The following is a 22,611-nucleotide window of genomic DNA, read 5'->3' on the forward strand; positions in this document are numbered from 1 at the left end:
TCAGTAGTGAGGCAGTGAGATGAATCTGTGCTGCACTTTATGTACATGCTCAGTAGTGAGGCAGTGAGATGAATCTGTGCTGCACTTTATGTACACGCTCAGTAGTGAGATGAATCTGTGCTGCACTTTATGTACACGCTCAGTAGTGAGGCCGTGAGATGAATCTGTGCTGCACTTTATGTACATGCTCAGTAGTGAGGCCGTGAGATGAATCTGTGCTGCACTTTATGTACACGCTCAGTAGTGAGGCAGTGAGATGAATCTGTGCTGCACTTTATGTACATGCTCAGTAGTGAGGCAGTGAGATCAATCTGTGCTGCACTTTATATACATGCTCAGTAGTGAGGCAGTGAGATGAATCTGTGCTGCACTTTATGTACACGCTCAGTAGTGAGATGAATCTGTGCTGCACTTTATGTACATGCTCAGTAGTGAGGCAGTGAGATGAATCTGTGCTGCACTTTATATACATGCTCAGTAGTGAGGCAGTGAGATGAATCTGTGCTGCACTTTATGTACACGCTCAGTAGTGAGATGAATCTGTGCTGCACCTTATGTACACGCTCAGTAGTGAGGCAGTGAGATGAATCTGTGCTGCACTTTATGTACACGCTCAGTAGTGAGGCAGTGAGATGAATCTGTGCTGCACTTTATGTACACGCTCAGTAGTGAGGCAGTGAGATGAATCTGTGCTGCACTTTATGTACATGCTCAGTAGTGAGATGAATCTGTGCTGCACTTTATGTACATGCTCAGTAGTGAGGCAGTGAGATGAATCTGTGCTGCACTTTATGTACATGCTCAGTAGTGAGGCCATGAGATGAATCTGTGCTGCATTTTATGCACATGCTCAGTAGTGAGGCAGTGAGATGAATCTGTGCTGCACTTTATGTACATGCTCAGTAATGAGGCCATGAGATGAATCTGTGCTGCACTTTATGCACATGCTCAGTAGTGAGGCCATGAGATGAATCTGTGCTGCACTTTATGCACATGCTCAGTAGTGAGGCCATGAGATGAATCTGTGCTGCACTTTATGTACATGCTCAGTAGTGAGGCAGTGAGATGAATCTGTGCTGCACTTTATGCACATGCTCAGTAGTAAGGCAGTGAGATGAATCTGTGCTGCACTTTATGTACACGCTCAGTAGTGAGGCAGTGAGATGAATCTGTGCTGCACTTTATGTACACGCTCAGTAGTGAGGCAGTGAGATGAATCTGTGCTGCACTTTATGTACACGCTCAGTAGTGAGGCAGTGAGATGAATCTGTGCTGCACTTTATGTACACGCTCAGTAGTGAGGCCGTGAGATGAATCTGTGCTGCACTTTATGTACATGCTCAGTAGTGAAGCAGTGAGATGAATCTGTGCTGCACTTTATGTACATGCTCAGTAGTGAGGCCATGAGATGAATCTGTGCTGCACTTTATGTACATGCTCAGTAGTGAGGCAGTGAGCTGAATCTGTGCTGCACTTTATGTACATGCTCAGTAGTGAGGCAGTGAGATGAATCTGTGCTGCACTTTATGTACACGCTCAGTAGTGAGGCAGTGAGATGAATCTGTGCTGCACACGCTCAGTAGTGAGGCAGTGAGATGAATCTGTGCTGCACTTTATGTACACGCTCAGTAGTGAGGCAGTGAGATGAATCTGTGCTGCACTTTATGTACATGCTCAGTAGTGAGGCAGTGAGATGAATCTGTGCTGCAATTTATGTACATGCTCAGTAGTGAGGCAGTGAGATGAATCTGTGCTGCACTTTATGTACATGCTCAGTAGTGAGGCAGTGAGATGAATCTGTGCTGCACTTTATGTACATGCTCAGTAGTGAGGCCGTGAGATGAATCTGTGCTGCACTTTATGTACACGCTCAGTAGTGAGGCAGTGAGATGAATCTGTGCTGCACTTTATGTACACGCTCAGTAGTGAGGCAGTGAGATGAATCTGTGCTGCACTTTATGTACACGCTCAGTAGTGAGGCAGTGAGATGAATCTGTGCTGCACTTTATGTACATGCTCAGTAGTGAGGCAGTGAGATGAATCTGTGCTGCACTTTATGTACACGCTCAGTAGTGAGATGAATCTGTGCTGCACTTTATGTACATGCTCAGTAGTGAGGCCGTGAGATGAATCTGTGCTGCACTTTATGTACACGCTCAGTAGTGAGACAGTGAGATGAATCTGTGCTGCACTTTATGTACACGCTCAGTAGTGAGATGAATCTGTGCTGCACTTTATGTACATGCTCAGTAGTGAGGCCGTGAGATGAATCTGTGCTGCACTTTATGTACACGCTCAGTAGTGAGACAGTGAGATGAATCTGTGCTGCACTTTATGTACACGCTCAGTAGTGAGATGAATCTGTGCTGCACTTTATGTACATGCTCAGTAGTGAGGCCGTGAGATGAATCTGTGCTGCACTTTATGTACACGCTCAGTAGTGAGGCAGTGAGATGAATCTGTGCTGCACTTTATGTACACGCTCAGTAGTGAGATGAATCTGTGCTGCACTTTATGTACATGCTCAGTAGTGAGGCCGTGAGATGAATCTGTGCTGCACTTTATGTACACGCTCAGTAGTGAGGCAGTGAGATGAATCTGTGCTGCACTTTATGTACACGCTCAGTAGTGAGGCAGTGAGATGAATCTGTGCTGCACTTTATGTACATGCTCAGTAGTGAGGCAGTGAGATGAATCTGTGCTGCACTTTATATACATGCTCAGTAGTGAGGCAGTGAGATGAATCTGTGCTGCACTTTATGTACACGCTCTGTAGTGAGATGAATCTGTGCTGCACTTTATGTACATGCTCAGTAGTGAGGCAGTGAGATGAATCTGTGCTGCACTTTATATACATGCTCAGTAGTGAGGCAGTGAGATGAATCTGTGCTGCACTTTATGTACATGCTCAGTAGTGAGATGAATCTGTGCTGCACTTTATGTACATGCTCAGTAGTGAGGCAGTGAGATGAATCTGTGCTGCACTTTATGTACATGCTCAGTAATGAGGCCATGAGATGAATCTGTGCTGCACTTTATGCACATGCTCAGTAGTGAGGCCATGAGATGAATCTGTGCTGCACTTTATGCACATGCTCAGTAGTGAGGCCATGAGATGAATCTGTGCTGCACTTTATGTACATGCTCAGTAGTGAGGCAGTGAGATGAATCTGTGCTGCACTTTATGCACATGCTCAGTAGTAAGGCAGTGAGATGAATCTGTGCTGCACTTTATGTACACGCTCAGTAGTGAGGCAGTGAGATGAATCTGTGCTGCACTTTATGTACACGCTCAGTAGTGAGGCAGTGAGATGAATCTGTGCTGCACTTTATGTACACGCTCAGTAGTGAGGCAGTGAGATGAATCTGTGCTGCACTTTATGTACACGCTCAGTAGTGAGGCAGTGAGATGAATCTGTGCTGCACTTTATGTACATGCTCAGTAGTGAGGCAGTGAGATGAATCTGTGCTGCACTTTATGTACACGCTCAGTAGTGAGGCAGTGAGATGAATCTGTGCTGCACTTTATGTACACGCTCAGTAGTGAGGCAGTGAGATGAATCTGTGCTGCACTTTATGTACACGCTCAGTAGTGAGGCAGTGAGATGAATCTGTGCTGCACTTTATGTACATGCTCAGTAGTGAGATGAATCTGTGCTGCACTTTATGTACATGCTCAGTAGTGAGGCAGTGAGATGAATCTGTGCTGCACTTTATGTACACACTCAGTAGTGAGGCAGTGAGATGAATCTGTGCTGCACTTTATGTACACGCTCAGTAGTGAGGCAGTGAGATGAATCTGTGCTGCACTTTATGTACACGCTCAGTAGTGAGATGAATCTGTGCTGCACTTTATGTACATGCTCAGTAGTGAGGCAGTGAGATGAATCTGTGCTGCACTTTATGTACATGCTCAGTAGTGAGGCAGTGAGATGAATCTGTGCTGCACTTTATGTACACGCTCAGTAGTGAGGCAGTGAGATGAACATGGGCTGCACTTTATGTACATGCTCAGTAGTGAGGCAGTGAGATGAATCTGTGCTGCACTTTATGTACACGCTCAGTAGTGAGGCAGTGAGATGAATCTGTGCTGCACTTTATGTACACGCTCAGTAGTGAGGCAGTGAGATGAACCTGTTCTGCACTTTATGTACACGCTCAGTAGTGAGGCAGTGAGATGAATCTGTGCTGCACTTTATGTTCACGCTCAGTAGTGAGGCAGTGAGATGAATCTGTGCTGCACTTTATGTACACGCTCAGTAGTGAGGCAGTGAGATGAACCTGTGCTGCACTTTATGTACACGCTCAGTAGTGAGGCAGTGAGATGAATCTGTGCTGCACTTTATGTTCACGCTCAGTAGTGAGGCAGTGAGATGAATCTGTGCTGCACTTTATGTACACGCTCAGTAGTGAGGCAGTGAGATGAATCTGTGCTGCACTTTATGTTCACGCTCAGTAGTGAGGCAGTGAGATGAATCTGTGCTGCACTTTATGTACACGCTCAGTAGTGAGATGAATCTGTGCTGCACTTTATGTACACGCTCAGTAGTGAGATGAATCTGTGCTGCACTTTATGTACACGCTCAGTAGTGAGATGAATCTGTGCTGCACTTTATGTACACGCTCAGTAGTGAGGCAGTGAGATGAATCTGTGCTGCACTTTATGTACATGCTCAGCAGTGAGATGAATCTGTGCTGCACTTTATGTACATGCTCAGCAGTGAGATGAATCTGTGCTGCACTTTATGTACATGCTCAGTAGTGAGATGAATCTTTGCTGCACTTTATGTACACGCTCAGTAGTGAGATGAATCTGTGCTGCACTTTATGTACACGCTCAGTAGTGAGGCAGTGAGATGAATCTGTGCTGCACTTTATGTACATGCTCAGTAGTGAGGTAGTGAGATGAATCTGTGCTGCACTTTATGTACATGCTCAGTAGTGAGGCAGTGAGATGAATCTGTGCTGCACTTTATGTACACGCTCAGTAGTGAGGCAGTGAGATGAATCTGTGCTGCACTTTATGTACATGCTCAGTAGTGAGATGAATCTGTGCTGCACTTTATGTACACGCTCAGTAGTGAGGCCGGGCTGTGGAGTCGGGAGTCAGGGAATTGAGGAGTCGGTGGTTTGGCTTACCGACTGCACAGCCCTGCTATAAAATAAAAAAACTTCTTGATAAACCCCTTTAAATGGGCTGTCTTTTCAAAGACAACTTCTTTAGTATGAAAGCCGCTGGGAATAGTTGCAATCGGCTGATCATTTTACCTGTGGTATTACATGAACCATGGATAATCCAAGTCCACCAGGCCAACAGTGGCTGCTGATTAGGGGCATAAAGATCTCCGGGCAGCACTGTGATTGGCTCTAATTTGGCTTATAGAGGGGGGTTCTGGGCTGGCAAGACCATATGTGCTAATAGGACATAGGGCACACAATGAATGTCCTCATGAGAAATCCCCTTTTACCTTGATTGTGTTCAGAATTTCTAATTTCATCAAGAATGATGGCGTCTCAAGACTAGTATTTTCTTAATAACATATAATACATGGAAATGTATACTAAAAACATGTACTATAGAGACTATGAACAAAGCATGAGTGCCTACAATATATGATATTTAAAGGGAATCTGTCCGCAGGTTATTGATATGTAATCTGAGAGCAGCATGATGTAGGGACAAAGACCCAGGTTCCAACGATGTGTCACTTACTGGGCTACTTGCAGTAGTTTTAATAAAATAGTTATTTTCTCTGCTGCAGATCTAGCAGTTGTCTTAATACTGAGCTCTGTATAACCCAGCCCCACCACTGATTGACAGGTTTATGTGTACACTGTGCATAGACTGAAAGCTGCCAATCAGCTTTGGGGGCGGAGTTATACAGAGCTCATGAATATGGATGACTACATGGCACAAGACAAGTAGTCCTCTAGTGATAATCTCCTGCTGATAAAACTGTTTTTATTGAAACTACAAGCAGCCCAGTAAGTGACACATCGCTAGAATCGGGGTCTCTTCCCGTACATTATGCTGCTTTGAGATTAAATAACTAAAACCTGCCTTCCCTTTAATCTTCAGTATATATTCACACAGACAGAATACCACCCCCTCCATATACTCTTTGCATATCATAAAAAATGGCTATGAAATTAAAACTTAGAAGGGAACACAGCACTCAATCAGTTCTACGGCCCTTTCATTCTCAAAATTAGCGTCAGCTCCAGTGGATGCACCCCAGTCCCCCACTGATTATAAAATAATGGCAAATCGGCACAATATGCTATCACTTTGGATTCTTTTAAGAAGTAGAGGACAGAAAGCAGTAGGATTGTGGAATCAGACTACACAAGATTTGTTTGTAGTCTGTAACCATGGAGATGCATAGGATCCTTATTATTCACTAGGCAACTGAAGATTTGTACTTAGTTTCTTAAAGGGAATCTGTTATGGGAATTTAAAGAGTACATTTTTATTTCATAATTTAATAGTACACATGAAAATAAGCAACTTTGTAATATATATTATCAGAGAAATAGGTAATTTATCCCCCTAGACTGATTTTTCAATCTCAAGTTCATGAGTTAAAATCTGTATTCAGTGAAGACAGATTTTCACATTGCTGAGATAGGAAATGACAATTGGTGCTTATAAAGTTCTATGGAGGGAGGAGAAGGGAGCTCGAGGCAGACACAGACATTCGTCTGCAAGGTTGCCTGAAACGACAGTTACAGGTCTTCATAGAACTTTATGAGCACCAACTGTCATCACCTATTTCAGTAATGGGAAAATCTGTATTCACTGAAGAATGAATGTATCCACGAATTGAGAATTTTGAAAGTAAAAGTTCAGTCCAGGAGGAAAAGAAGCGGATTTCTCTGATAAAATATATTACAAAGTTTATTTTTTTCACATGGTTTATAAAAAAAAATTAAAACGACGGTTACTCTTTACACCCCCAAACTTCCATTAGGTTGTTGTTCAGGATGTTAACAGGTTGCCTTTGCTGTGTTTTGCCAAATCTACAAGAATATATTAAAACATCACACACCATTGACACTTTGAACCCTGAAATCATAGTAATAAAAACATAGATATCAGGTGCTGGTGTATAGTGCGGGCCCAAAAGTTGAGCCTGCACCACACCAGGGAGATGCCTGTCTGTCTGCAACGGCTGCTGTTTAACCATTTAAAAACCATTGTCAGTCATTATCTGCAGCATTTAAACAGAACGGATCTCAGAACGCCATTGGGTTGTCTTGGCCGTCGGGGGGTTTACTGAAGGCTGCCATTGTTGCCTCTTAGTCTTACTAAGTTAAGAAAAATAAAAAACATTCAAATTGAAATTAACATTTTTTTCTCCTTCTTAATAATAAGGAAATTGATAAAAAAAATAATATTTTGTATGGCCAAGTCTGTAAAACTCTATCAAAATATAAAATTAACTTATACAATGAAAACCGAAAAAATAGAAAATAAATTGAAATGCCAGAATTGCATTGTTTTGGTCACAGCTCGTTCCTAAATAGTATGCAATAAAAAGGGATCAAAACATTGTATGTATCCAAAAATGGTATCACCAAAAACATCAGCAAAAAAACAAGCCCTAAGACAGTTCCTGGTAAAATGAAAAGATAATGGCAGCACAAACGATAAAAAAAATTTTTTTACTTAATTAATTTTTAATTTCTTTTGCTACTTATATAAAAAAAAACTTGTTTGGTAACAATCTCACTCACCTTGGAAATCATGCTGTCAGGTGGTTTTTACCACACAGTAAACACCATTAAAAACAATGGCGGAAACAACATTTTTTTTCTTTGTTTGGAATTTTTTTCTATTTTCAGGTACATGGTATAGTAAAATAAATTATGTTAATCAAAGCTACAACTTGTCCCGCAAAAAGCAAGGTCTCATACGGCTATGATGACAGAAAAATTAAAACGTTTTGGCTTTGTGAAGATGGGGAGGTAAAAACAGAAGCACAAAAATGAAAAATCACCTGGTCATGATGGGATTATTTTATTATTGTATAGAAAACAATTAATTAAAAAAAAATAAAACAGAAAACTTCAAAACATAAAATGTTCAGATATGCATGAATAATAAAAAGTAGATAAAACTAATTACAATTTGCTTGGGACATTTTCACTGTGTAACATTTGGAAATTTTATTGTCTGACAGAAATCAGATATTTCATTCTTTCGATATTCACCATAACCTTCCAGACTCAAACATCCTTCAAAAATCAATAGGCTAATAGCTAGGCTGAAAAATATCATGAATATCTGAAATACAGTATATTCATGTTATTTTGGAATTTTGGGAAGTATTTATATATATGTTACTATGAAAAAAAAGTATTTGCCCCCTGTAGATGTCATAGGAGCTACAATGGTTTTACATCTCTAGCCAAAATATTAACCAAAGGGAATTTGAGTTGAACACATTAAACCGTTTTTGAATATTTCATTTATTTAAGGAAAGACCTGTGTAAAAAGGTTGTTCTTCCCTAAGTGTCATAACTAATTTTATAAAGGATATTTCCAATCTTCTTTATAAAAAATGCTTTAATTCAGAATGTTTTCAGCTTTTTATATTAGAGTATTTCTACCCCAAACCTGAAAATGAGTGAATATTAGTAGATCATATGTTTCAACAATTGCTAAAGTTTGTTATACTTTGATATTAGCCCATTATTCAACTGCAGCAACCATTTTTGCTAAAGTGACAATAGGATATGCAGCCACATTGGCTTTAACTTTTTATTTTTTATTAACAGATGATCAATAATTTTCTGTAGAAATTGTTGACATTTTTTGGTTTCCTGATCACTCCATTAATTGGAATTTGTTCAAATGCAGAGGCAGCAAGCCCAGGCGTCTGAGCTGCATAGTGTGTGTAAAAAGCATAGGTACCTTCTGTTAGTTACCCCCACCTAATATACAGTTATATGAAATAGTTTGGGCACCCCTATTAATCTTAAGCTTAATGTTTTTTAAAATTGGTGTTTTTGCAACAGCTATTTCAGTTTGATATATGTAATAACTGTTGGACACAGTAATGTTTCTGCCTTGAAATGAAGTTTATTGTACTAACAGAAAATGTGCAATCTGCATTCAAACAAAATTTGACAGGTGCATAAGTATGGGCACCTCACCAGAAAAGTGACATTAATATTTAGTAGATCCTCCTTTTGCAAAAATAACAGCCTCTAGTCGCTTCCTGTAGCTTTTAATGATTTCCTGGATCCTGGATGAAGGTATTTTTGACCATTCCTCTTTACAAAACAATTCCAGTTCAGTTAAGTTTGATGGTCACCGAGCATGGACAGCCCTCTTCAAATAATCCCACAGATGTTCAATGATATTCAGGTCTGGGGACTGGGATGGCCATTCCAGAACATTGTAATTGTTCCTCTGCATGAATGCCTGAGTAGATTTGGAGCGGTGTTTTGGATCATTGTCTTGCTGAAAGATCCATCCCCTGCATAACTTCAACTTTGTCACTGATTCTTGAACATTATTGTCAAGAATCTGCTGATACTGAGTGGAATCCATGCGTCCCTCAACTTTAACAAGATTCCTGGTGCAGGCATTGGCCACACAGCCCCAAAGCATGATGGAACCTCCACCAAATTTTACTGTGGGTAGCAAGTGTTTTTCTTGGAATGCTGTGTTTTTTTGCCGCCATGCATAACGCCTTTTTGTATGACCAAACAACTCAATCTTGGTTTCATCAGTCCACAGGACCTTCTTCCAAAAAGAAATTGGCTTCTCCAAATGTGCTTTTGCATACCTCAGCCGACTCTGTTTGTGGCGTGCTTGCAGAAACGACCTCTTTCGCATCACTCTCCCATACAGCTTCTCCTTGTGCAAAGTGCGTTGTATAGTTGACCGATGCACAGTGACACCATCTGCAGCAAGTTGATGCTGCAGCTCTCTGGAGGTGGTCTGAGGATTGTCCTTGACTGATCTCACCATTCTTCTTCTCTGCCTTTTGCCAGTGGAAAAGCCAAACTTCACATGCCAGAAATGCAAGCTTGTGTCCCTGTTGGAGGAAAAGTTGCGAAATCTAGAAGATAGGTTAACTACCTTGAAAATCATTAAGGAAGGTGAAGAGTTCTTAGACAGAGCAGAATTATCTCTTCATGATTCAGAAAGAGAAGAAATTCGAACTGCACCTGACGAAACAGAGGAATGGAAGCATGTGACCCACAGAAGCAGGAGGATCGAGAGGCAGTCAGCACCCATACTGCTCAGGAACCAGTACCAGGCTCTCACGCAGGAGAACCATGAAGAAATACAGCAAAATAAGACTTTGCCAGCAATGAATAACCTTGTAAGCCCTCAGAATCCTCCTGGATGGAGAAAGAAGAATGTTGTGAAGAAAAAACGGAGAGTGGTGGTCATGGGGGATTCCCTGTTAAGAGGAACAGAGGCCGCTATCTGCAGACCAGACATAACCTCAAGAGAAATGTGCTGTCTTCCAGGAGCAAAAATTATAGATGTGTCTGACAGGATATCAAGACTCTTCAGACCTACAGATCACTACCCATTCCTGCTAATACATGTGGGGACAAATGACACCGCAAGAAAGGACCTGGAAACCATCTGCAGTGACTTTGAAGACTTAGGCTAGAAAGTGAAAGAATTGGGAGCACAGGTGGTCTTCTCATCCATCCTCCCAGTGGATGGCCATGGAACAATGAGGTGGAATAAGATTCTACAGGTGAACAACTGGCTACGTCGATGGTGCCGTCAACAAGGATTTGGATTTCTGGATCACGGAATGAATTACCTATACGATGGACTACTTGCTAGAGATGGGGTGCACCTTACGAAGACTGGAAAACATGTATTTGGAAGTCGCCTTGCTACATTCATCAGAAGAGCTTTAAACTAGAACAATGTGGGAAGGGAAGCAAAAGGCCAGAAAAAGCCATACAGCTGACAAATACTATTGAGATCTCTGCTACTGGAAGTGGAAAGGAAGAACAAAGACAAAACAATTTAAATAATAAAAATATGGGAGGAAGAGAAACCAATCACAAACTAAAATGTTTTTATACAAATGCACAAAGCATGGGCAACAAACAAGGAGAATTGGAACTACTAATGCAGGAAAAGGAATATGATGTCTTTGGAATCACTGAAACTTGGTGGGACGATACACATGATTGGAATAAAAGGCTAAAAGGATACAACTTATTTGCAAGAAACAGACTTGATAAACGAGGAGGAGGTGTTGCATTGTATGTTAGAAAAGCGTATATCTGCACAGAGATTGAAGCTTCAGAGACTGGGAGTTCTGTGGAAACTGTTTGGGTAAGAATACAAGGAGAGAACAACGGAAAGGACACCATTGTAGGCATTTACTACAGGCCACCTGGGCAAGCTGAAGATATGGATGAACTCTTTATGTATCAAATGACCAAGTTCTCCAAAAAATATGACGTAGTGGTCATGGGAGATTTCAACTATCCAGACATTTGTTGGGAATCTCTCTCAAGTAAAACTAACAGGTCAAGCAAATTCTTATCCTCTCTTGCTGACAACTTTATCTTCCAAAAGGTAGGGGAGAAAACAAGGGGATCTGCTACTTTGGATCTAATCCTTATAAACAGGGAGGAAATGGTTGAGGAGGTAAAGGTGGCTGGGACCCTAGGAGGCAGCGATCATGCTATTATATAATTTTGGATAACTAGAGGAGGAAGACATGTGAAGACTCAAACTTCAAGGTTAGATTTTAGAAAGGCAGATTTTAAGAGACTCAGAAAGAGAATAGGAGGGATCCAATGGCTGGATGGCCTTAAGGACAAAAATGTCCAGGAAGGATGGGAAATTTTTAAAAATGAGATTCTCAAAGCACAATCGTTAACAATCCCGAAAAGTAGGAAGAATGGGAAGCATTTAAGGAAACCAGGATGGATGAACACAGAACTTAAACACATGCTAAAAAGAAAGAAAGAAATGTTTATTAAATTGAAAGAGGGAGGCATATCTAAAGAAGATTATAATGCAGTCTGCAGATCCTGCAGGGCACGTATCAGGTTAGCTAAAGCTGACAATGAATTAAGGCTTGCAAGAGATGTCAAAAGCAATAAAAAAGGATTTTGGGGGTATGTCAAAAGTAAAAGAAAAGTCAAAGATGCTATAGGATTTTTACAGGATGAAAATGGAGAAATGGTAAGAGAGGATGTTGAGAAGGCCGAACTTTTTAATTCCTATTTTGCATCTGTTTTCTCTCAGAAAGAAAATGTAACATCAACTGATCTTCACTGTCCTTTTAAAGGAATAGAGGAATCCAAGTTATCTGTAAACAGAAAGATTGTGAGGGAATATTTAGCTAACATAAATGAGTTCAAGTCTCCAGGTCCAGATGAATTACACCCCAGAGTACTGAAGGAGATCGTAGAAGAAATTTTAGAACCACTCTCCATAATCTTTGAAAATTCTTGGAGAACAGGAGAAGTCCCAGAAGACTGGAGAAGAGCAAATGTTGTTCCTATCTTCAAAAAGGGGAAGAAGGTGGACCCAGGGAACTATAGGCCGGTGAGTCTGACTTCTATACCAGGAAAGATCTTTGAACAAATTATTAAACAACATGTATGTAAGTACATGGATAAGAATGAAGTGATTAACCAGAGTCAGCATGGGTTTGTAACTAACAAGTCATGTCAGACTAACTTAATTTCCTTCTATGACAGAATCACTGACTGGGTGGATCAGGGAAATGCTGTAGATATAGTATATCTTGACTTCAGCAAAGCATTTGACAAAGTATCTCACACCATCCTTATTGAAAAAATGACCAAGTATGCAATGGACCAGGCAACTGTTAGGTGGATTCATAACTGGCTTAGTGATCGGACTCAAAGGGTGGTTGTAAATGGCTTCACATCCAGCTGGATGAATGTCTCAAGTGGGGTACCACAGGGCTCCGTCCTGGGACCTGTATTGTTCAACATCTTTATCAATGATTTAGATGAAGGAATTGAGGGTAAACTGATTAAATTTGCTGATGACACAAAGCTAGGAGGGATAGCTAAAACTAGAGAAGAGAGAGAGAGGATTCAAAAAGACCTAAATAAACTGGAGCAGTGGGCAGCAACCAACAGAATGGTTTTTAACAGGGAAAAATGCAAAGTACTACATCTGGGCAATAAAAATGAAAAAAGCATATACAGAATGGGAGGAATAGAGCTAAGCAACAGTACATGTGAAAAAGACTTAGGTATACTAATAGATCATAGACTGAACATGAGTCAACAGTGTGATGCAGCAGCAAAAAAGGCAAATACAATTCTGGGATGTATTAACAGAAGCATACAGTCTAGATCACGTGAAGTCATTATCGGTCTTTACTCCTCTTTGGTCAGACCTCATCTGGAATACTGTGTACAGTTTTGGGCACCACATTTTAAAAAAGACATAGACAAACTGGAGCAAGTTCAGAGAAGAGCGACCAAAATGGTGACTGGTCTGCAAACCATGTCCTATGAGGAACGGTTGCAGGATTTGGGAATGTTTAGCTTGCAAAAAAGAAGACTGAGAGGAGACTTAATAGCTGTCTACAAATATGTCAAGGGCTGTCACATTGTAGAAGGATCATCTTTATTCTCATTTGCACAAGGAAAGACTAGAAGCAATGGGATGAAACTAAATGGGAGGAGACACAGATTAGATATTAGAAAAAACTTTTTGACAGTTAGGGTGATTAATGAGTGGAACAGGCTGCCACGAGAGGTGGTGAGTTCCCCTTCAATGGACGTCTTCAAACAGAGGCTGGACAGACATCTGTCTGAGATGATCTAGTGAATCCTGCTTTGAGCAGGGGGTTGGACCAGATGACCCAGGAGGTCCCTTCCAACTCTACCATTCTATGATTCTATGTTTTTCTTGGCCTGCCACTTCTGGCCTTAACAAGAACTGTCCCTGTGTTCTTCCATTTCCTTACTATGTTCCTCACAGTGGAAACTGACAGGTTAAATCTCTGAGACAGCTTTTTGTATCCTTCCCCTGAACAACTATGTTGAATAATCTTTGTTTTCAGATCATTTGATAGTTGTTTTGAGGAGCCCATGATGCCACTCTTCAGAGGAGATTCAAACAGGAGAACAACTTGCAAGTGGCCACTTTAAGTAGCTTTTCTCATGATTGCATACACCTGGCTATGAAGTTCAAAGCTCAATGAGGTTACAAAACCAAAAAAAGTGCTTTAGTAAGTCAGTAAAAAGTAGATAGGAGTATTTAAAACAAGAAAATGATAAGGGTACCCATACTTATGCACCTGTCAAATTTTGTTTGAATGCAGATTGTACATTTTCTGTTAGTACAATAAACCTTATTTCAAGGCAGAAACATTACTGTGTCCAACAGTTATTACATATATCAAACTGAAATAGCTGTTGCAAAAACACCAATTTTTATAAAACATTAAGCTTAAGATTAATAGGGGTGCCCAAACTTTTTCATATAACTGTATCAGTGCCCAAGTACATACAGTTATCTAAGTAACAATGCAATACAGTACTGTAACCACTATACACTGCAAATATTTTCTGAGCAGAGCCGAACAATATAAATGCCAATCTGCAATGCTTGAAAAAATATACAGTAAGTACTAACCAAAGTAAACTACTGACATTGCTATGCAATATTTAAATAAACTGCTACACTGTTGAATTACTCTAAAATCAATCATTTAGTGGGGAGAAAAGAATCATTAAAGAGTAACAAAACTTATTTTTTTATGTAATTATCCGCCAGATATTGCGAAATTCCCTATTTTACGTAACTGTTTCTCAAACAATGTCCTACAGTGATGTTTCAATGCCAAATTCATGTTCCTTTAGAAGCTGCTTTCAACTACTGCTCAGCAAATAGCCTTACAATATATTCAAAAAGTCTGTGTAAGGGAATTCCCATCTCTGTATGGGCGTCTGCAGCAGAGAGGCTCAGACAAGAGAATTCCCATACAAAGACTCTTTGACTATAGTGTTGGGATCTCTGCTGAACAGCAATTGAAATAAGATGGAGAGAGGGTGCCAATAGCGCTGTTACCCAGACAAGTAGTGGTATAAAGGAAAAAGGATGCTCACCTTGGTGAGTTGTGAAATGCACAACTCATATGATGGTATAGTGGAGTGCTGCAGGAGACACCAAACCTCAAGGGTCCGAATACCATAAGTTTGTGGATGCAAGAAAGTGCCAATGATTCTGCGCTCCTCTGAGTCAAAGAAGGGATGCAATACCCAGCTCTTGGTTACGCGTCCATTTATTCATAAGCTAAAATCAGACGCATTTCGTGGATTTCCTGTCCACTTCATCAGTGCATAGCTTGTGTGATGCACTGATGTACTACGCACTGATGAAGTGGACAGGACGTCCATGAAACACATCTGATTTTAGCTTCTAAATAAATGGACTCTTAACCAAGCACTGGGTATTGCATCCCTTCTTTGACCCTGAGGAGCGCTGAATCATTGGCACTTTCTTGCATCCACAAACTTATGGAACAGCAATTGAAAGCAGCTTTTAAAGGAGCATGAACTGGAATTGAAATATCAGCATATTGTTTGAGAGAAAATAAGTCAAAATAGGGTAATGAAGTAGATTACAAAGATTCACAACATAATAATACATGGAGATTAATTAAATTTAAAAAAGTTTAGTAACTCGTTGAGCAACATGGAATTTTCAAAACCAGGTTGACAATAATTCAATAGATAAGTTTTATGTAGAATTTAAAATATCTTAAAAATAAATATTTATTTTATTTGGTGTGTTTCTAAACCATATATTTTTTTCATGTTTCAGGTCTAACCGCTGCTGCTTCCCTTGTATCCTTGGCATGGGCTTTGGCATCTTACCAAAAGGCATTACGGGATTCAAGAGATGACAAGAAACCCATCAGCTACATGGCTGTGATCATTCAATTTTGCTGGCATTTCTTTACCATTGCAGCAAGAGTTATAACATTTGCTCTATTTGCCTCAGTTTTCCAACTCTATTTTGGAATATTTATTGTCCTTCATTGGTGCATAATGACCTTCTGGATCGTGCATTGTGAAACGGAGTTCTGTATAACTAAATGGGAGGAGATTGTGTTTGACATGGTGGTTGGAATAATCTATATCTTTAGCTGGTTTAACGTCAAGGAAGGAAGGACACGGTGCAGGCTGTTCATTTATTACTTTGTCATCCTTTTGGAGAACACTGCCTTGAGTACCCTGTGGTACATATATAAGGCCCCCCAAATCTTGGATGCATTTGCTATCCCAGCACTGTGTGTAGTGTTTAGCAGCTTTTTAACTGGTATTGTTTTTATGCTTATGTACTATGCCTTCTTTCATCCTAATGGACCTAGATTTGGGCAGTCACCAAGCTGTGCTTGTGAGGACCCTGTAGCTGCCTTTCCTTTGCCCCCCGAAGTGGCTTCAAACACTCTAAGATCTATGTCTAATAACCGGAGTGTTGCCAGTGATCGAGATCAAAAATTTTCCGAAAGAGATGGCTGCATGCCAGTATTTCAGGTGAGGCCAACAGCCCCTTCAACTCCATCCTCAAGGCCTCCAAGGATTGAAGAATCTGTAATTAAAATTGACCTGTTTAGAAACAGGTATCCAGCTTGGGAAAGACATGTATTGGATAGAAGTCTACGTAAGGCAATTTTAGCTTTTGAATGTTCACCTTCCCCACCTCGGCTGCAGTATAAAGATGATGCACTTATTCAGGAACGTCTGGAATATGAAACAACTTTGTAACAACAAAAACAGAAAACTCCAAAAAGAACAAAAGTCGAGAACTTCAAAAAGCTGCAAACCTGAAAGATAAAACTTGATAACCCTTGGTGGCTCATAGCAAAGTCTTTACCAGAACTGATCTACAAGCCATGGCTAGTGAAGGTCATTGAAACCACTTAAAATGGCTATTCATCATGATTATCATTCTTACCATACTATGATAAGTAGAGAAAATTTTTGATGGTCCATTCCATGATCATTGAATAGGAGAACTTCTATGTAAAGAGAACATGAAAACCAAGGGCAGTAAAACTAGAGGATGTAGGCAATGTGTTGCCTAGTACTGTGTTACCGAAACTTCATGTAGGTACCATAAATGTCTTAAGAAATGTAAAGTCTACAAGATACTGTATATAACAACCTAAAAAAAAGTTATCATGTGACAACCGGCAACCTCTGTGCTTCAGGTCTTTGCACACCAAAGGTAAATGTGGAGATGGATACTACTAAAGTACATGATAGATGTCCCTTCTAGAGTATGGGTTCTAAATCACATACTCTACAGTACGTGCAATAACAAAAAATGCTAACAAATGCCCGCAATTAACTATTACTACTGTAGATCTTTTAAGGGCTGAGGTACTTTATCAAAACCATGGCCCCAGGTCATAAATCATCTCCAATCTGTCTATGAGATACATATATCTCCAGTTGGTCTAGCGTGCCAGCAGATATGGTGAGCATTTGGTTAATGTGTCACTACGTCAAGAAAATGTTAATAAAAACCTTTGATACTATAGGAAAAGAGACATAAATGATAATCATGATGATATACCCAGTTATCGAAAAGAAAAAAAAAGATGTGTAGACTAAATGTGTAAAATGTTAGTGGAACGTTTTATGGTGAAGAAGCAAAAGCAATTAGTTCATTGTACTATACAGGGGATCAGATTCAGGACTCTGAATGCATGGCTCTGTGTGATTTATGCAGGTATGATAGCTAAACAAAACGAACTGAAGCCGTACCCTCCTAGTGCCAAACATTACATAGTGTATATGATTGCTCTTGTTGCCTGATGAACACAGAACTTGTGGCATGATGAGCCCTGCAAGAGTAGGAAGCCAGAAGGTGTATATCAGTTCTTCATATGTACAGACAGCTCACCTTTTATATCTATAACTAAGTAAAATGATGACTTTTAGAGGCTTCTGGGTCGTCTACTAGTAAGTATACACAGTGCCGTAGCATAAATTACATTTGTGGAAGATCATTCTGGTCCTAGTCAAGAATTGTTTTCATATTAATATAGAACCACACAGAAACAATTGTCGATTTAGGTTCAGGCCTACACAAAAATATCATCTTAAAGTATATCCCAATGGTGCTTTCAGTTGTAAGAAGCAAGACCCAAGAGTTAATTCTTATTTTTTACTGGTTTACTGAAGGTATTATTTTGTAGACTGTGGGGTTTTCATGTCACTCTACAATCTACATTCATAGATCAACTGTGTTAATGCAGTTTTGTTGGTAGAGTTGAAATCTGCTCTAATTCCGCAGTTATTGAAGCTGAACAGATTCCTCAATCAGATTTTATCCTCATTGTATTGAGAATGATTCTATCGATCCATAGTTACTCTTGGCTACAGCCAACTTGTATTAATGCAATGCCTTTCTCCGGCCCTCAGCACTTTATAAGGCTGATCTTTTTTTGTTAGCCAATCATTCTTTGAGAGCACAAATGCTGACTGAAAGCACGTAAAAGTATACAAAAATATCAAATATATCAGAATACAGTCAGATCTATTCAGGTTCATACAGTATTCACAAAAAGGTGCTGTACCTTAAATGGTTGGGGGTCTGTGTGATGTTTATGTCAGTTTCCTACCTTGCAACTGTGAAAATAGTCCAATGTAATGTTAAATAGCATTGTTCAATGTATAAGGTCTGTCCCCCGTGGTCAAATACGGATAAAAACATGCAAAAATTCTGCTGCTGAACTACATTTTCATGATATTCAAGTGATAATCCACTCATGGATTCCTGGGATTTCTTCTAGATGAACAGCTTGGGTTGTAAAGTTTCTTAGGTTTAGGTCACATTTCAATTTGTTTGGCAAAAGCTACTGTCATTAAACTCTTTTCTCAGTTTCTAGTAGTCATAAAGGGCTTGGCCCATTTAACAACTTACTACGTATCCAAAGGATGGGTGATACATCGTTGATCACTAAGACGGGCCATGAACATTACATGATCATGCTTCAGCCAATTGTTCTGCCCACGACTCTCCCATGCACAGGAGCGCTCGCTCGGCATAGATCTCCTGTGTTGTCTGTGAGAAAGCCGCCAACTAACACGTCGGCCGGCAGCTTACATGAGGAAGAACAATGCGATGAGCAGTCCGAAATCAGACATGTGCGATCAACATCTCTCCCAACCATCAGACGGACAGCGCCCACATACACATTAGACCGTAGACCAAACACATCAATATCGGCAGGTTCAGCCAACATTAGTCTAATGTGTATGGGGGCTTAAGGGTCTGAACACTGGCACACCACTGATACTTAGAATGAGTCTGAGCACCCCACTTGAAAAGAGTGATGGTCCTGCTTGTGTACGACCTGCGTGGTGCTCAGCTCCATAGAGAATAAAAATAGGGTGACACCATTACTAAGTAAAAATGTGGAATTTCAGATCCCCTTTCTCAGGATGGGTGAAGTCCTAGCATTCAGACCCCCAGTGATTAGCCACCTATCACCTTTCTTGATGTTGTTATGATGGGCCACCCCCTTTAAGATCAGAGCTTGATGGACTGGAACTGACTGTTTACCCAGGTCTAAAGGAGTTAAACATCTAGTAAACATATATGGGAAATCAAAATTAGGACATTATGATGTAAACCTACAAAGCAAGCTAAGAGTTGGAGGTGTCCTTGACCTGGGAATCCTTACGATGTCTAAACCCGCAGCAAATGCAAACGATTCTCAATGCAATGACTCAGCACCAAGTTGGTTTATTCATGTTATATGTTGCTCCCATCAAAGCGTTTTATATTAAATGGTAAATTATTGTTAAAAATCTAATGTAAATCACTTTTTACATACTGTAATTCATTAGAAGTCACAGAAAAATTAAGCTGAATAAATATTTATTGTTACCTGTATATTGGGGGTTCATGAAGAAACAGTGTGTGACATTAATTGTATCTCACATTTTAGTTTACGGAAACCCCACTGTATAAAGTTTTACCCGATAACTTTCCGACTCATAAGCAAAACACACAAAACCTCTATATCTGTAAATAGTGACACATTTTATGGGAAATAACTATTTTTTCTTATTTAAGAAATGTTTGGTCTTTTTTTAATTGCCGATCATATTACCGAGTATCAGTAAGGACTCCACTTGAAATAAAGGTAACCTTTAACAAGACCAATAAAAGTCAGCAAAAGTGGGTTTACCTGAAACTGAAAAGTGGTAGAACATAAGGATGGTATTAGCATCACATCATGGCAAACACTGAAGCCAAACCCATTGGTCAGGTGTATTTGTAGGTTTATCTTCAGTAATACAGGTGTTTTTTTAGGGGGTTGCTTATAATGCCACAGATAATGGCAACCACCACTAGCACTGATGCAAACGCTAAAGAAGCACAGTCTTCTTGTCAATGTGAATCACAGAGCAGTACCTCTGCCCCTCCAAAAAAAACAAACCAGATCAGGACAAATTGGTCAAATGAGCACCTCGTCCTGCAGTCTCGGCTTCATACTGTGCAGGAGCTGCACTAGAGTTCACAGTATCGTGCGCAGATGCTGGACCATTATTAGCCTGAGAATTCTGGTAACACCAGTGAGTATGACCAGGCGATTAGCTCCAGCTCCAGCTTGGCTTCATTTGTTGCAGCAGGTTTTTCTTTGTCCATCACAAAGGCAAGAAAACCACCTGTCTACACAGTTTACACTGGTATCAGTACTAGCTGGTAATCAGAATCTGCAACTTAATGAACGTTGAATTAATTGAGTAAATGAGCCACCCATTTCTGCTGTAGAATGGTCGACCCATTTAAAAGGAATCTACCTTATCTGACAGCAGCATAATGTAGGAAAAGAGACCCTGATTCCAGTGATGCATCACTTAGTTTACTGGGTGCAGCAGTTGTGACACAATCAGATTTTTTAGCTGTAGCAAATCTCAAAAAGATAACCCTGCCCACATTCGGATCTCTATATACATTGTCTATTGACAGTGAGCTGCTAATCAGTACTGGGGGCGTGGTCGAACCACTTGGCACAAGGGAGCTAATCTGGGCAGTGATAATCTCCTGGTGATAAAACACTCATTGTATGGAAACAGCAGCACGCATCTTAATAAGTGACACATCGCTGAAATTTGTGTCTCAGCCTCTACCTCATGTTGCCCTCAGATTACATAGCTAAATACTGTTGATAGATTCCTTTTAAGGTGTAAACATGCCCAATAGTTTGAGGTCTAACGTGCCATGCTATTACTACTAGAAGTGAAGCAGGTGCCACCTTCCTCCACGTACTATGTTCATAGAGTTACTAAATGTTAGCATCAGCAAAATGTTTGAAAAAATCTTATCTAAATTGCATTTCACTTTCAATATCACTATTGGCTCCAACGTCCATCCGATAACATTGGAGCCAAATGTCATCGAAGCATCATTATATATAGTGATGATAGAAGAAACCCCACCCAGCAGACCATGCATCTATCTTATGAAGGACTTTATCCTAATTTTGAGTGGAGTACTTTTTTTTATACTTTATCAGCCCCCAATATAAAAAAAAAAACAACGCAACCAAAGATTATTCTCCAAGATGAATTCGATTTAAATGTTTTCAAGTCATGTGCCGTCTCTGGGTTATAAAGAATCTTTATAAGATGATCAGTCATATGTTGCCACCTGTCACAAAAAAACAAGTACGCTGATGTTGGAAACAAGTTACACATAAGAATAAGCATGCCAAGGAAATAAATTGTGAATTCTTGACTCATAGGAAAATGGTAAAATATATTTGTGCGTATGTGTGTGTGCAAATCAATGCAATCTTTGGTGCTGTAAAAAAATTCATTTACTTAAAACGAATCTTTTGTTATGAAATTATTTATCATCGGTAAAGTTAATAAGGTAAAAATGTAAGTTATCAAGTTGATTGACAAAATATAGTTGGCTTTTCACCAGTGTCATTATTTTCATGTTTCATTTTTTTTTCATTGCCGTAATGAAACACATTACCAAGTGGGATTACAGTATTCATTAGCTCTTCATCATTACCTAAGATCTGAACATTAGTTGTGCTTTTCCATGTTGTTGCTAAAATTAATTTACCGTAGAGAGACATTGGCAAAGTAAATATTTCAGCTTGTTTCAAAGTCTGGCGCTTATGAGAAAAATCTTAAAGGGAGTCTGTCATCACAAAATGACTGTTCAAGCCAAGAACAGCCAGTCAGTGCACCCTTGGTGTGACCAACAGTCTTGTGCACTTTTCCGTCTACTTGTTTCCTTCTTTTTCCACCCTTCTATGAGTTCTGAATAGAAAGAACTGTCAATCAATAAAGAGAGAGCAATGGAGATAAATGGAGAACAAGTAGGTAGGAGGGTGAACTGAACTGTTTGGCCACGCCAAGGTGCACCGAGCTCATGTTCTTGGTTTGAACAGTCATTTTATGCGGGCAATCTAATTAAAATTGTTCTGAGTCACCTTTCACATACTTTGTTTTTATTACACAAAGCAATATATAAAATAATCTATTATGTGAATTATCTCATCCAAAATTCTAAAGATTACAAAATGTGGCACAGATTTTGTTACAAATATGGTGATATAAAGAAGTGGGGGG

At 39.9% G+C, this 22,611-nt stretch overlaps 1 protein-coding gene across 1 annotated transcript in view; it reads left to right on the forward strand.

Annotated features, from left to right (window-relative positions):
* XKR4 (XK related 4) overlaps window positions 1–20,689 on the forward strand; it is a 350,195-nt gene extending 329,506 nt beyond the window's left edge. The window contains exon 3 of the mRNA XM_073679305.1: window positions 15,821–20,689. Coding sequence (XP_073535406.1) covers window positions 15,821–16,767 — 947 coding nt within the window. The 3' untranslated portion in view covers window positions 16,768–20,689. The remainder of the gene's footprint in view (window positions 1–15,820) is intronic.
* The last annotated feature ends 1,922 nt before the right edge of the window (window positions 20,690–22,611 follow it).

The sequence above is a fragment of the Phyllobates terribilis genome, unplaced genomic scaffold (assembly GCF_046119375.1).
Source record: "Phyllobates terribilis strain yellow unplaced genomic scaffold, ASM4611937v1 Scaffold_4__5_contigs__length_816908805, whole genome shotgun sequence".
Classification (NCBI taxonomy): domain Eukaryota; kingdom Metazoa; phylum Chordata; class Amphibia; order Anura; family Dendrobatidae; genus Phyllobates; species Phyllobates terribilis.